The 16820-nt window shown below is 40.9% G+C and overlaps 1 protein-coding gene across 7 annotated transcripts in view; it reads right to left on the reverse strand.

Moving 5' to 3' along the window:
* Positions 1-16820, reverse strand: part of LOC134353772 (receptor-type tyrosine-protein phosphatase eta-like) — a 299381-nt gene that overhangs the window by 118605 nt on the left and 163956 nt on the right. For 6 of the 7 annotated variants that reach the window (XR_010019675.1, XM_063062133.1, XM_063062132.1 and 3 more), the window contains 4 exons: positions 16438-16704; positions 14069-14335; positions 3282-3554; positions 2049-2315 (listed from right to left, as the gene is read on the reverse strand). Coding sequence is in view for 6 of the 7 variants with exons in the window: in XM_063062133.1 (XP_062918203.1) it covers positions 2049-2315; positions 3282-3554; positions 14069-14335; positions 16438-16704 (1074 nt within the window). In the remaining variant the exon portion in view is untranslated. The remainder of the gene's footprint in view (positions 1-2048; positions 2316-3281; positions 3555-14068; positions 14336-16437; positions 16705-16820) is intronic. The other variant, XM_063062129.1, reaches the window with a different exon arrangement.

The following is a 16820-nucleotide window of genomic DNA, read 5'->3' on the forward strand; positions in this document are numbered from 1 at the left end:
TGTGGGATTAAAAAATAGAGCAAATTATTCTCTCCTACACGGAATTTTGTTTTGACTTATTAATTATGCCTTTGAAAAACTTAATCATTAATTTTTATGTTAAATATATTTTGTGAATCTGGGTTGCGACCAATGAGAAGAAAAGACAATTAAGTTTGCAAGAAATAATGAAAGCTTAAAAAAAGAGGGGGGAATTGAAACTAAGTTATTCAGATGGGAGCCAAGAGAAAATGGTTTTGCGGACGTTCTTGCTTAAAAGATCTGAAAATTTAAGGGGACTTTTCTCAGGTTTCCTGCCCAATTAGGCAATGATGCAAACTCCATGGAAGGATTGGTGCAAACTGACTCAGATATCAGAGAATGAGTTGGGTTTTATTAAAGGTATAATCTCCTCCTGGTTTACAAAAAATGCTGTAAATGACTTTAACTCTTGGGACTGACTCACCCTATCTCCTTTAATCTTTCAACAGATGCTGCCTGACCTGCCCAGTATTTCTTGCATTTATTTAACTTTAATTTAAAGTTAACTGCAAGTGTCAACGTTTGACATGCAAGTAAAAAATATCAGATAATTTCAAGAAATCTTCATCTGGAGAATGTGGCATTGCTGAAATGACCATTCTTAGCTGACCATGAAAAGGTGATGGCCAGTTAACTCTTGTACTTGTTTTAATTCATTTCTGTGGATTGTAAAGTTAATTCAGAGGGGAATAACATAATGTAAACAAATGTGGTTAGGTTACTGAATGTATAATCCAGGTGTATGGACTGATGATTTGGCAAACAGAATTCAGTTCCGAAAGTGTTTTTTTTGAATGAAAATATGTTGATTATATATATTTTGGAATAAAATAAAACCGGCATCAGTATTGATGATCACGCAGCATCCTGATTTAACACTAAACCAGAATAATGCCCCATTAGGAAAGAGTTCTGCATTGCTACACAATTTGGACAATGTGCAGTTCTGGATCTGCAGCAATGTGCTTGACTTAAATGTACAGCAGGTCACTTGGTTGATACAAACTAGCATGATAAGCAAGAAAGAGAAACAGACAGACCATGCAGATTGATAATAGCATTAAATTCATGTATGATAAAAACAAATTAAGTCCAGTCCAACTTGACTTGCTAATTTGTCTTCACTAACATTAGCAAAATTAGAAGAGATACCAAATCCACAAAGGAACTCAGTCATTCTCAGAAGATAACACTGCAGGCTCTCAGTTCTCAGCTACTCTATGTAGCAGCCAAATGGCAGGAACATTTCATTATTGGAGGTGACACATCTTCCAGAGAGCGTAACCTTGTGTGTCCTTAGCACTGACAGAGGACCCAAGAAATCTCATGGCATCTGGTGAAATGCAAGCAATGAAACGTCCCGCTGACTACGTTAAGATCTCTCCATCAGCCAATGTACTACCTGTCAAGTTAAATATCAAGGTAGAAAAGTGCTTGTGTGAAGGTTATAGAAACAGAGAACAACATCTAGAGGGGAATGAAAAGAAATCAGTTATAATTGAGATATAGAACACAATTCCCTGGCATTACAACTGGGATATTGGGAACATGTAGTTTTTTTTCATGAATGGAGTGGCAGATTTGACAGAAAGATTCTGATGGACTGCTCTTATTTCTTAGATTTTCAATTCTTTATGTATGGTTTTTGAATTGTATTCCAGTGGCAACCCTTATTTTACAGTTTCATTCTTGTGTCTCTTTCAGTATTTAATACAGTACTGGTACCCTGATTCAAGCAAAAGAGAGTTGATCAGACTAGATCCATAATTCATCAGACAAACATTGGTAACAGAGACAATGAACAGAATAGTAAGAATGACAAAGGAATTCTCAAATTGATGTTATATGAGTGAAGAGTTGAAATTAGTAAGTTATTTATAGAATAAACTGTAGCATTTTTAACTTTTATTTACCTTTAAACTGTTTTACACACTTATGCCAAAGCTTTAACATTCTAAGTATATAGTTAAGCATTTTAAGAATAAAGTTGGAAACATGAAAATATAGACATTTCTTACTACACTTACGTGTCATGTGATTGATCTCCTCAATGCGACTCGACAGGTTTCTGGGTCCTAGGGTGGTCACGGAAATTTTGTATTCTGTAGCAGAATTAAGGTGTGAAATTGTGATGAAGCTTGACTGTTCGACAATAGACCTTGTAGAAGAACCACCACTGTAGGTTATGTTGAAGGAGTAACTTCCATCATCCATATCAGCAGGTGCTCCCCAGTTTAATGAGATGAAATTGGTACTGAAGTTCAACACCTGGATAGTACCAGGTGGGCTTGGAACTGAACGAGGAAAGAAAGTGTACAGTTGATGTGATTAACACCAATATACAGAGATTTCTTTTGAGCTTTTGAAATTCTTGGTTATTATTTCTCAGTTGGCCACACTTTGCGATATGAAACACCACTTGAGGATCAGAGTAGAGGAAAATATACTGTATAATTTCAGCAGGAGTCAGCTGCTAAAAATTTCCCAAATGTTCTGAAGTATTTTTCAAAATTATTTTCCTTAAAAGTGCGGCAACAACTTAAGGCGACTGAGATGAAAGGCTGGTATCAGGATAAAAAATCAGGCAGATGGAAACATGGAAATATTGTGAGAGTGGACATGACAGAAATGTTAATTGCAGTCAATTGTCAATACTCTAACCTTTGATGCAGATTAACATCGAGTCTTTGTGTATATTTGTTTTATTTGTTGAGATTCAAATAAAACAACGTTTGGCAGTTTCAACCGAAAGCCATCTTTAGACAATACAGTAAATAATGAGTACTGTAATTAACTTAAAACCAACTGAATCAATGCGTTCAATTGCACTACAAGATACCGTAACTACATAAATTAAAAAGATGATATTCCTTATTAAAATACTCAGTAAGAAATCTCACTGATAACCAGCTTTTAGTAAATTTAGTGTAGAAAATTTAAACTTTCTGACATTATGTTAATAATTAAACCTCAAAAGTACTTCATTGAGTGTCAAGTGATATGGGATATCACAGGGTAGTAAAAAAAATTTCGACATTTTAGACTTGTTCTTCTTGGGCAACATCCCCATCCCCAATAATTAAATGTTGAACCTGGGTCAAACAATCAATGTTAGTGAAACACTGGAGATCAAGTTCCTCAATCATGGTGATTTCACATCCCAAACTTGGCAATTGATGCTTAAGAATGTGTTCCACATTCATCATTTCTAATTCAAAAGACAAATTCAATTAAAAGTGTTCTTTGCAGTTTGAACATACCTGTTATACCCTGTACATTGGCGGAGGTAACATTGAAAGGTCCACTGCTTGTAATCACTGTGACGTTGTACACTCGACCAGGTCGAAGATCGGTGAAAATTACAGAAGTGGAATTTGTACTGTTGACTTTTTGTACTGACGTGTTTTTTACATCTTGAAGAGTGATAAAGAACACCTCCACCTTTCCAGGTGGTGGAATCCAGGACACAAACAATCTATCCATTGTCCCATTGCTGCTAACACTGATGTTTGCTTCTGGTGTCTGTACAGGTTCTGTGAGATGAAAGAAATGATGTGATTTTCCAGGAGGATTCAGACACAGAACTTAATGTGGTGCAAGGTAAGTAATGTTCATCACAGAATAGGAACATAGAAACATCTCAGCAGATGAGAGTGTTATCCAAGTATTGAATCGTGTTTGAACTGATGAGGAGGAATTACAAGTATTGTATAGTTAATAAAGCTGAAATCCTGGTAGAAACAAAATCAAGAAATTGCAACAGATTAAGCAGCATCTGTGGAGAGAACAACTAAGGTCAAAGTGAAAGATGAACTGCTTTTCCTCAAACTATCTTTGAGCTTCACTGTACTAGTATAAGAAACGAAAGAGTAAGAGCCCAGAGCAGGAATGGGCCAGAAATTAAAATGACATGCATTTTCTGTAGATTGAGTGGTGGTGTTCAGAAATTTGCTTTTGGGTTCTTCAGTGGAAATTTATATTTATACAATTTACTATAGAGAGATGATACCTTTTGCAGTACTTACTTGTGTAGCTGGATACTTCTCTGGAATCAGACTGGACATTGGCTACAAGTGTGATAACAGTGAAGGTGTAGTTAGTTCCAGCAATCAGATTGCTCACAGTAGCATTTACTAATTTTACAGTTTCATTTTGAATGGTAATTGTAGGTTCTGAACTATCTTCTGTCACTACCCAATAGTGATAGTCATCTTTATATCCTATTGGTTGCTTCCAATTCAGTGTTATGGAGTTGGAGCCAACATCGTCAACTTGTAGGCTGTTCACTACATTTGGTTCTGTTGGGGGAATAAGTTAGTTTCGTTGATTATTTTTGAAAACCAATTACTTTTGATAAATATATTTTATGAACTGAGAATAGCTCAGATTTGATGGCTAATGTAAAACAGATGGTGGTAAGTTTTCATTGTACTTCTGCTTCCAAACCCATTTTCATGGGCACTAGTCTCCCCAGCATTGAGGACATCTTCAAAAGACTGTGCCTTAAATGGCAGCATCCATCATTAAGGACATTATGTCATGGTCCGGTCTATGAAGTCCGTATTCTGGTTAATGGTCTGGTCCATTGACCCTTGCTCCTTGTTTTCCTGTCTACCCTGTTTCTGTTCTTGTTGAGCTCTAACTGAGGCAGCTGATACTCGTTGGGGTTGGCTGCATAAATACCTTCAGAGACCAGGCGCGGCTGCTGGATTGTTCTTTTTCTTACTCCTTGTATCCCTTCCCCTGCGTTCTGTTTCCTCGCCTGAAGCCTTGCCTTGTCTTGCCGGTAACTTGCCCCTCGCCTGAAGTTCTGTCTTGCCTTGCATTGCCTGAAGCCTTGCCTTGTCTTGCTGTCTTGTCCTGGAGCCACCCCGTACCTAGCTCCCATCCTGTCCCTTGCCTCCGCCGGGTAAGTCAGGCCGTCTTGCCATTACCCTGCAGTTAGTTCTGTCCTTTCCTGTCCCTAGCCTCTGTCGGGTAAGTCAGGCCGTATTGCCGTTACCTATTGTTGGTTCTGTCCCTTCCTGTCCCTTGCCTCCGTCGGGTGGAGAACCATGCTCTGCCCAGGAGAACCACGCCCTGCCCAGGAGGAGACTCCAGCCTCCAGCCCAAGCCTCACCTCCAGTCTCTAGCCTCCTGCCTAGCCTCAAGCCTGAAGTCTCCAGCCTCCTGCCAAGCCTCACCTCTAGTCTCTATTCTCAAGCCTGAAGACTCCAGCCTCCTTCCTCCTGCCAAGCCTCGCCTCAAGTCTCCAGCCTCCTGCCAAGCCTCGCCTCAAGTCTCCAGCCTCCTGCCTCGCCTCCCCTCAAGTCTCTAGTCTCTAGCCTCTAGCCTCAAGCCTCAAGTCTCCAGCCTCCTGCCTCCTGCCAAGTCTTGCCTTAGGTCTCTAGCCTCTAGCCTCAAGCCTGAAGGCTCCAGCCTTCAGCCTCCTGCCAAGCCTCGCCTCTAGTCTCTAGCCTCTAGCCTCAAGCCTGAAGACTCCATCCTCCTGCCTCCTGCCAAGCCTCGAGTCTCTAGCCTCTTGCCTCAAGCCTTAAGACTCCAGCCTCGTCCTGCCTGCCAGCCAAGCCTCGTCCTTGCCTAGTTCTGGGGTCCGAGCCAGAGGCAAGTCCCAGGTACTGGGTCCTGGTCCAGTCTCTGGCTTGGAGTTCAAGCCGGGCTCCTAGCTCTCTTGTCCAGTCCTGTTTCGGGTTCCCGGTTTTCATGTCCATGTCCTTGCCCTCACCCTGTATCCTAGTCCTGTCCCTAGTACTTCAGTATCTGTGTCTTGCACTTGGGTCCGTTCCTAGCCACTTCCTATGACACATTAACCATTTTGCAAATGACCTATTTTCAATACCACCATCAGTAAGGAGTTGCAGGAGCCTGAAGACACACCCTCAACTTTCCAGAAACAGCTTCGTCCCTTTCAGCATCCTATTTGTGAAGAGTAGGTGAAGAGTAAAAGGATAAGATATGAGAGAATAGGACCAATCAAGTTCAGACATCCCACCTCTCCTGGAAGTTCCGGGAGTCTCCCGCATATTAATCGTGGCTCCTTGATGCCCGCAAATTATATACAATGTCCCGGGAATCAGTTTTTTTGAGAGCGAGTGAGCGCGAGAGCGAGAGAGAGAGAGAGTGTGAGAGAGAACAAGAGAGAGCGAGTACGAGAGCGAGCGAGAGAGTGTGAGCACGACCACGATAGAGAGAGAGAAAGAGAGAGAGACAGAGCGAGCGTGAGAGCGAGACAGCGACCATGACAGAGAGAGAGCGCGAGAGCGCCATGGCAGAGTGCTCCAAAAAAAGAAAATATAAAATGTACGTTACTCAGACTACCCTAATAGGGGTCAAAAATAATGACAGTGTTGCTCGCTGCACTGTTTGCAACAGTGTCTTTTCTATTGCTCATGGTGGATTAAGACTGTAAAAGACATGTTGAGGTGAGTTTAACAGGTGTCATTCGTTCATTAGCATAGCTAATGTTATTTAAACTAGCTGGCTAGCTGCTAAGGAGCCATTCTATTGCAGACATCCCACCTCTCCCGAAAGTTCCGGGAGTCTCCCTCAAATTGATGCTGCTACCTCTCTGAAATGAGTTTTTGCAGGGTGGGATGTCTGCAAGTGTGACAGTGGAAAAGTGTATATGGAACGGGAGGAGATACCAGAGGTACTTAATGAATACTTTGCTTCACTATGGAAAAGGATATTGGAGAATGTAGGGATGGCTTACAGGGGACCGAAAAACTTGAGCATATAGATATAAAGAAAGAGGATGTGCTGGAGATTTTGGAAAGCATTAAGTTGGATAAGTCATCGTGTCTGGACAAGATGTACCCCAGGCTACTGTGGGAGGCGAGGGAGGAGATTGCTGAGTCTCTGGTGATGATCTTTGCATCATCAATGGGGACAGGAGAGGTTCCAGAGGGTTGGAGGGTTCCGGATGTTGTTCCCTTATTCAAGAAAGGGGGAAGAAACAGCCTAGGAAATTATAGACCAGTGAGTGTTACTTCAGTGGTTGGTAAGTTGATGGAGAAGATCCTGAGAGGCAGGATTTATGAACATTTGGAGAGGCATAATATGATTAGGAATAGTCAGCATGACTTTGTGAAAATCAGGTTGTGCCTTAGGAGCCTGATTGAATTTTTTGAGGATGTGACTAAACACATTGATGAAGGTAGAGCAGTAGTAGTAATGTACATAGCTTTCAGCAAATCATTTGACAAGGTATCCCATGCAAGGCTTATTGAGAAAGTAAGGAGGAATGGGATCCAAGGTAACATTGCTTTCTGGATCCAGAACTCGTTTGCCCACAGAAGGCAACGAGTGGTTGTAGACGGGTCATATTCTGCATGCAGGCCGGTGACCAGTGGTGTGCCTCAGGGATCTGTTCTGAGACCCTTACAGTTCATGATTTTTATGAATGACCTGGATGAGGAAGTGGAGGGATGGGTTAGTAAATCTGCTGATGACACAAAGGTTGGGGATGTTGTGGATAGTATAGAGGGCTATTAGAGGTTACAGCAGGACATCGATAGAATGTAAAATGGGGCTAAGAAGTGGCAGATAGAATTTAACCTAGATAAGTGTGAAGTGGTTCATTTTGGTAGGTCAAATATGATGGCAGAATATAGTATTAATGATAAGACTCTTGGCAGTGTGAAGGATCAGAGGGTTCTTGGGATCCGAGTCCAAAGGACACTCAAAGCTGCTACGCAGGTTGACTCTGTGGTTAAGTAGGCATATGGTGCATTAGCTTTCATTAACCATGGGACTGAGTTTAGGAGCTGAGAGGTAATGTTGCAGCTATATAGGACCCTGGTCAGACCTCACTTGGAGTACTGTGCTCAGTTCTGGTCGCCTCAGGATGTGGAAACCATAGAAATGGTGCAGAGGAGACTTACAAAGATGTTGCCTGGGGAGCATGCCTTATGAGAATAGGTTGAGTGAACTCGGCCTTTTCTCCTTGGAGCGACGGAGGATGAGTGGTGATCTGATAGAGGTGTTAAAGATGATGAGAGGCATTGATTGTGTGGATAGTCAGAGGCTTTTTCCCAGGGCTAATATGGCTAACTTGAGAGGGCACAGTTTTAAGGTGCTTGGAAGTAGGTACAGAGGAGATGTCAGTGGTAAATTTTTATACAGAGAGTGGTGAGAGCGTGGAATGGGCTGCCAACAATGGTGGTGGAGGCAAAAATGATAGGGTTTTATACGAGACTCCTGGATAGATATCTGGAGCTTAGAAAGACAGAGGGCTGTGGGTAACCCTAGGTAATTTATTAAGTAAGGACATGTTTGGCACAGCTTTGTGGGCTGAAGGGCCTGTATTGTTCTGTAGGTTTTCTATGTTTCTATGTTTTTATGTTCTTGAGCCCATGAGGGGGATCAGCTATTCTGGATTTGGGTGTTGTGCAGTGAAGCAGAATTGGTTAGAGATCTTAAGGTAAATGAACTCTGAGGGGCAAGTGATCATAATATGATCAAATTCACCCTGAAATTTGAGAAGGTGAAGCTAAAGTCAGATGTATCAGTATTACATTGGAACAAAGGGAATTACAGAGGCACGAGAGAGGAATTAGCCTGATTTGATTGGAAAAGAACACTGGCAGGGATGACAGCAGAGCAGCAATGGCTGGAATTTCTGGAAGCAATTTGGAAGGCATAGGATATATACATCCCAAAGAGGAAGAAGTATTCTGAAGGCAAGATGACACAACAGTGGCTAACAAGAGATGCGTTAGGTAACATAAAAGCCAAAGGGAGGGCATACAATTAAGCAGAAATTAGTAGGAAGTTAGAGGATTGAGAGGCTTTTAAAAACCAACAGAAGCCAACTAAATAAATTCATTAAGAAGCTAAGATGGAATATGAAAGTAAGCTAGCAAATAATATTAAAGAAGAAGCCCAAAGTTTCTTCAGATACTTAGAGTGTAAAAGAGAGGTGAGAGTTGATTTTGGACTACTGGAAGATGATGCTGGAGAGTTAGTAATTGGGGACAAGGAAATGGTGGATAAATTGAAAAAGTATTTGGTATCAGTCTTCACTGTGGAAGACACTAGCAGTATGGTGAAGTTCCAGGTGTCAGGGGTCATAAACTAGAAAGAAGGTTCTTGGGAAACTGAAAAGTCTGAAGATAGATAATTCACCTGGACCAGATGGTGTACACCTCAGGGTTCTGGAAGAGGTGGCTGAAGAGACTGTAGAGGCATTATTAATGATCATTTAATAATCACTAGATTCTGGAATGGTTCTGGAAGACTGGAAGATTGTAAATGTCACTCCATTCCTCAGAAAGGGAGGAAGGCAGAAGAAAGGAAACAATAGGCTAGTTAGTCTGACCTCAGTGGTTGGGAAGATGTTGGAGTCGATTATTGGGGATTGAGGTCTCAGAGTACATGATAAAATAGGCCATAATCAGCATGTCTTCCTCAATGGAAAATCTTGCCTGATAAATCTGTTAGAATTCTTTGAAGAAATAACAAGTAGGATAGGCAAAAGAGAATTGGTTGATATAATATACTAGGATTCTCAGAAGGCCTTTGACAAGGTGCCACACATGAGGCTGTGTAAAAAGCAATGAGTCCAAGGCATTAGATGAAAGGTATTAGCATGGATAAAGCAGTGGCTGACTGGCAGGAGACAAAAAAATGAGAATAAAGAAAGCCTAGTAGAGATAAAGAAAATTGCATGTGACTAGTGGTGTTCTACAGGCATCTGTGCTGGCATCGATGTTTTTTATGTTATATGTCAATGATTTGGATGATGAAATTGATGGCTTCATTGGAAAGTTTGCAGACATTATGAAGAAAGGTGTGGTAGTTTTGAGGAAGTAGAGGGGCTCCAGAAGGACTTAGGCAGATTAGAAGAATGGGCAAAGAAATGGCAGTTGGAATACAATATTTGGAAGTGCGTGGTCATGCACTTCGGTAGAAGAAATGAAAGAGTAGATTATTTTCTAAATGGAGAGAAAATACAAAAAAAAAACTGAGGTGCAAAAGGACTTGGGGGCCCTTGTACAGGATTCTCCAAAGTTTAATTTGCAGGTTGAGTCTGAGATGAGGAAGGCAAATGCGATGTTAGCATTCATTTCAAGAAGGCTAATATATGAAAGCAAGGATGTAATGTTGAGACTCTATAAAGCACTGGTGAGACCTCACTTGGAGTACTGTCAGCAGTTTCGGTCCCCTTATCTTAGAAAGAATATGGTAAAACTGGAGAGGGTTCAAAGAATGTTCACGAAAATTATTCCAGGATTGAATAGCTTGACATATGAAGAGGGTTTGATTGCTGTAGCCCGAGAGTGGTGAATCTGTGGAATTCTTTGCCACAGGCAGCTGTGGAGGCCAGATCTTTATGTATCTTTAAGGCTGAGGTTGATAGATTCTTTATTGGTCAGGGCATGAAGGCATAAGGGAACAAGGCAGGAGATTGGGACTGAGAGAGAAAATTGGATCAGCCATGATGAAATGGCAGAGCAGACTTGATGGACCCAAATGGCCTAATTCTGCTCCTATATCCTATGGTCTTATGGTCTCAGCCCCAGTATGTAAATGATTGAGAGGTTTCTGAAATTCCGACATCACAAAATTCACTGGTGTCCTCTTATCTATTCTACTACTTATTCTCAGAGAACTGCAGAATATTGGTTTAATATGTGTCCGTTCCTAATTCCATGCTGATTCTGCTCAATCTTATCGTTTTCAAGGTGTTCTGCTGTTACTTCCTAATCACAGATTCTAGTATTTTCCCTCCGACTGATGGTTGTGGAACAGATTACTGATTACCCATTGCGGTAACTTCTACTTTGAAAAAGGCACACTCGACAACTTCATGCCAAAGAAACATCTTTATCTCGAACTTCAAAACGTTATGTATATACAGAGGGTTTCATAACCCGTACAGCATGGCGGGGACATAAGTGTTGTAATGTGCGCGTAATTAAAAGTAAGTTAATACCAATTAGGATATGGGGGGGGGGTCTACTTCCGTTTTTGTCTGCCTTCAATACTGGAACAATGGGAGCCACCCACCTTGAAAACTAGATGGGCTCAATAATGCCCAGCCTCTGTAAACGTTCCAGCTCCTCCTTGACTTTGCCTTTCATGGCATAGGGCACCGACCTGGGCTTTAAGAAACGTGGTGTAGCCTCAGGGTCGACATGGAGTTTCACTGTCACACCCTTCAGTGTTCCCAGCTCATCCCTGAAAACGTCACTGTACCGCTGCAGAGTGTCCTCCGTCGTGTGTGCATACTTAATTTCATGCCAGTTTAGCCGGATTTTGCGAAGCCAATCGCGACCCAACAGACTGGGTCCCCTGCCCTTAGCTATCATTAGCCTGGCTTCAGCCTTCTGATCCCTGGCTGAAATGTCCATATATAACACCCCTAAATGAGGTATGGGCTGCCCCGTATAGGTCCTAAGTTTGAGCTTTGACGGTCTAATGGGAGGCAGGTTGGATCCCCATGACTGCTCACTAATAACCGATGCAGTAGCCCCTGAATCAATCTCAAACTTAATGTCCTTTCCCCTGACAGTGACTGTGGCATAATATGGTTCAGGTGGTTCCTCATCTGTTTCCACTCCAAACATGTTGTAGGCACACGCTGCCTCTTCATCTGCATCTTCTAGATGGTGTGTGGCTGCCTGAGCCTGTTGAGCTTCCCCCTGCCCAGGATTAATCTTACCCTTTGAACTTCTGCACTTGTTAGCTAAATGTCCCTTTTTGCTACAAACATGGCAGACAGTGTCTTTGAATTTGCAATCATTTGCATAGTGCGTCCCTCCACACCGGAAACATTCCACCCGCTTTGCCTGTTTACCAGTCTCCCTCCTGACTTGGTGCACTGCCGCTGACTGTGAGCCGATATCCTTAACATTTTTAGCAGCCATCTCCATGCCTTGGGCAATCTCTTAGGCTTTCTTGAAAGTCAACGGTGGAGTTTCCCCTAACAGGTGGCATTGTATGTCGGTATTTTTAATGCCGCATACCAATCAATCACAGAACATATCTTCCAACACCGCACCAAAATCACAATGCTCTGACAGCTGCCGAAGCTCGGCCACAAAATTAGCCACAGACTGACCGTGCTTCCTGAAATGGCTGTGAAACTTGCACCGTTGGACAATCACAGAAGGTCTTGGATTGGAATGGTTCCCCACGAGTTTCACCAGTTCGTCAAATGGAATTTCCCTTGGTTTCCGCGGTGCGGCGAAATTCCTTATTAGCTTGTAAGTCTTTGCCCCACACACACTCAGGAGAATAGAGTGCTTCTTAGCCTCCTCCATAATTCCGTTAGCATAGAAAAAGTGTCCCAACCTCTCCTCATACTCCAGCCAGTCCTCGGCTTCTTCCAGGAATTCACAGGTAGTTCCAAACGTAGCCATACTGAACGCGAAAGCTCCCATTTGAAAAACATGCCGACACGTTCACAAAATCAGTTCACCTCGTTGCCAAAAATATGTGGTAACTTCTACTTTGAAAAAGGCACACTCGACAACTTCATGCCAAAGAAACAACTTTATCTTGAACTTCAAAATGTTACGTATATACAGAGGGTTTCACAACCCGTACGGCATGGCGGGGACACTATGTACTGAGAGCCACCGGAAGATCAAAAACGGAAGTAGACCCCCCCACACCCCGATATCCTAATTAGTATTAATTTGCTTTTAATTACGTTCACCTTATAACACCCATTGTCTCTCATTTTCTCTCCCCCTTCTGCTAAATACTGGGCAAAGATTTGCTGTTCACTACTTCATTTCCAGAATCTGGAATGTGATAGCTGGAGCATTCATGACTTCTAAAACTGCTGTTTTCAAATTTCTGGGATTTGAAAATATCTGCTGGTGGGACTCAGAGTGCCTTGCAGCACCTGTTGAGGTGCTTAAAGGGATGGTCGATGTCTGAAGGCCAGTGCAGGGTGTGGTGACACAGGGAGTTCCTCCAGCAGTTTGGTTACTGCTCTAGATGCAAGTCTCTTGTGTCTCCAGTCCTTGGGATTTAATGGTTTCTCTAGAACTCCTGGATAAAATTTCACTGTTCCTCATTGATCCTGAACCATTACTCCTTGAGTGTCGCTGACAGGGTGTATACTTCTGTGAAGGTAGACACAAACTGTTGCTGACCTCTGTAATTTTCCATTTTTTCTATGGCCTGTCATCACATCTCATGTTCTTGTGCAGAAAGGATATTTCAGTTTTATCATATGCGAATAATACACTGTTTTGTTTTCAACACATAGTTGTAAATAACAACAACTCTGAAGCATACAAATGCAGGAATGGAGTGATTAGAACTGGGAGATCAATAAGAGCTGAAGCCTGAAATTGGCATAAATTATTCTATCAAAGCTATGGTGGAGTCAAGAGAGTGCAGAGTCCTGAACGTGGACTGCGCGCACTGGAGTAGATGGGCAAAGAGATGAAGGAGGACAAGTGACATACAATTACAGCTGCAACAAAGATCATTTTTGCTGTTCATAATCATGGAGCTGTGTCCAGGATAGAAACCAATTAAAAACTCAAATGGAGAAGCTTTATTGCTCATTATGAGGCTTGACCATGGAGAGAAGTTGGGTTTAGATCAAGAGACATAGCTTAGCAATATCAGATTGAGTTGATTTGTTTTGTAGAGAGGGGTGATGTCAAGTGTGAATTTTCATGGGATGGATGTAGGAGTAAAAATGACAGTATTTATTTGAAAGGAAAATGTTGAGTGAAAAAAGTGAAAATATTAGAACTGAATGCTTAGTTAAAAGACAAAATTCAAGTCATAAGACATTAATATCTTAAAACATTTAATGCCAGCCAACCCCTCAGGCAACTGGCTTATTTTATATTTCTACTAAGTTAACAATTGCAATTATGTCCAGAAAACGTGAGCGGTTTCTGGACACTTTACACTAAAATGTTAAAATATTTTCATCAATCCACTCCACAGGACCTTATACAGTAATATCTGGAATGAGAGAATTGTGGTGGACTGAATATGAAAGCAGAAGAATAAAATCAAGGTGTTTATTTCTAAATTGCTCTTTGGAATTGAGAATGGATCTTTCACTTACGGGTGAACTGAGATATTGATACAACGTCACTCAATATATTTCCCCGAACAACAGTGGCCACAGAAATGGTGTAGTTGGTTCCAGAAGTAATGTTCAAAATTACTGTTGAAGTTGTATTTACTGTTTCTGACATTTTTGCAGAACCACTATCGTAAGTGACATTGAAGGAATAACTTCCATCTTCCAGATCTGAAGGTGCACCCCAGTTTAATGAGATGGAACTAGTGCTGAAGGTGGTCACAGTGATAGCTCCAGGAGCAGTGGGAACTGTGTGGGATTAAAAAATACAAATTATTCTCTCCTACATTGAATTTTGTTTTGACTTATTAATTATGCCTTTGAAAAACTTAATCATAAATTTTTATGTTAAGTATGTTTTGTGAATCTGGGTTGTGACCAATGAGAAGAAAAGACAATTAAGTTTGCAAGAAATAATGAAGGCCTAAAAAAAGAGGGGGGAATTGAAACTAAGTTATTCAGATGAGAGCCAAGAGAAAATGGTTTTGCGGACGTTCTTGCTTAAAAGAGCTGAAAATTTAAGGGGACTTTTCTCAGGTTTCCTGTCCAATTAGGCAATGATGCAAACTCCATGGAAGGATTGGTGTAAACTGACTCAGATATCAGAGAATGAGTTGGGTTTTATTAAAGGTATAATCTCCTCCTGGTTTACAAAAAATGCTGTAAATGACTTTAACTCTTGGGACTGACTCACCCTATCTCTTTTAATCTCTTCACAGAAGCTGCCTGACCTGCCCAGTATTTCCTGCATTTATTTAACTTTAATTTAAAGTTAACTGCAAGTGTCAACGTTTGACATGCAAGTAAAAAATATCAGATAATTTCAAGAAATCTTCATCTGGAGAATGTGGCATTGCTGAAATGACCATTCTTAGCTGACCATGAAAAGGTGATGGTCAGTTAACTCTTGTACTTGTTTTAATTCATTTCTGTGGATTTTTAAGTAATTCAGAGGGGTATAACATAACATAAACAAATGTGGTTAGGTTACTGAATGTATAATCTAGGTGTATGGACTGATGATTTGGCAAACAGAATTCAGTTCCGAAAGTGTTTTTTTTAAATGAAAATATGTTGATTATATATATTTTGGAATAAAATAAAACCAGCATCAGTATTGATGATCACGCAGCATCCTGATTTAACACTAAACCAGAATAATGCCCCATTAGGAAAGAGTTCTGCATTGCTACACAATTTGGACAATGTGCAGTTCTGGATCTGCAGCAATGTGCTTGACTTAAATGTACAGCAGGTCACTTGGTTGATACAAACTAGCATGATAAGCAAGAAAGAGAAACAAACAGACCATGCAGATTGATAATAGCATTAAATTCATGTATGATAAGAACAAATTAAGTCCAGTCCAATTTGACTTGCTGATTTGTCTTCACTAACATTAGCAAAATTAGAAGAGATACCAAATCCACAAAGAAACTCAGTCATTCTCAGAAGATAACACTACAGGCTCTCAGTTCTCAGCTACTCTATGTAGCAGCCAAATGGCAGGAACATTTCATTATTGGAGGTGACACATCTTCCAGAGAGTGTAACCTTGTGCGTCCTTAGCACTGACAGAGGACCCAAGAAATCTCATGGCATCTGGTGAAATGCAAACAATGAAACATCCCGCTGACTACGTTAAGATCTCTCCATCAGCCAATGTACTACCTGTCAAGTTAAATATCAAAGTAGAAAAGTGCTTGTGTGAGGGTTATAGAAACAGAGAACAACATCTAGAGGGGAATGAAAAGAAATCAGTTATAATTGAGATATAGAACACAGTTCCCTGGCATTACAACTGGGATATTGGGAACATGTATTTTTTTTTGATGAATGGAGTGGCAGATTTGACAGAAAGATTCTTATGGACTGCTCTTATTTCTTAGATTTTCAATTCTTTATGTCTGGTTTTTGAATTGTAATCTAGTGGCAACCCTTATTTTACAGTTTCATTCTTGTGTCTCTTTCAGTATTTAATACTAGTACCCTGATTCAAGCAAAAGAGACTTGATCAGACTAGATCCATAACTCATCAGACAAACATTGTTAACAATTTTCTGTCAATCGATCTGAAGGGACAATGAACTGGATAGTAAGAATGACAAAGGAATTCTCAAATTAATGGTATTCTAGTGAAGAGTTGAACCTATCAAGTTATTTATTGAATAAACTGTAGCATTGTTAACTTTTATTTACATTTAAACTGTTTTACACACCTATGCCAAAGCTTTTCCTTTCTAAGTATAGAGTAAAGAATTTTCTCGAGGAAAGCAGTAATTTACAAAGTGCTCTTGTTTTAAGAATCAAGTTGGAAACATGAAAATATAGATATTTCTTACTACACTTACGTGTCATGTGATTAATCTCCTCAATGCGACTCGACAGGTTTCTGGGTCCAAGGGTGGCCACAGAAATTGTGTATTCTGTAGCAGAGCTAAGATTTGAAATTGTGGTGAAGCTTGACTGTTCGACAATAGACCTTGTAGAAGAACCGTCACTGTAGGTTATATTGAAAGAGTAACTTCCATCATCCATATCAGCAGGTGCTTCCCAGTTTAATGAGATGAAATTGGTACTGAAGTTCAACACCTGGATAGTACCAGGTGGGCTTGGAACTGAATGAGGAAAGAAAGTGTACAGTTGTTTTGAACAGCACCAATATACAGAGATTTCTTTTGAGCTTTTGATATTCTTGGTTATTATTTCTCGATTGGAAACACTTTCTGATATG

Source organism: Mobula hypostoma, chromosome 11, assembly GCF_963921235.1.
Source record: "Mobula hypostoma chromosome 11, sMobHyp1.1, whole genome shotgun sequence".
In the NCBI taxonomy this organism is placed as follows: Eukaryota; Metazoa; Chordata; class Chondrichthyes; order Myliobatiformes; family Myliobatidae; genus Mobula; species Mobula hypostoma.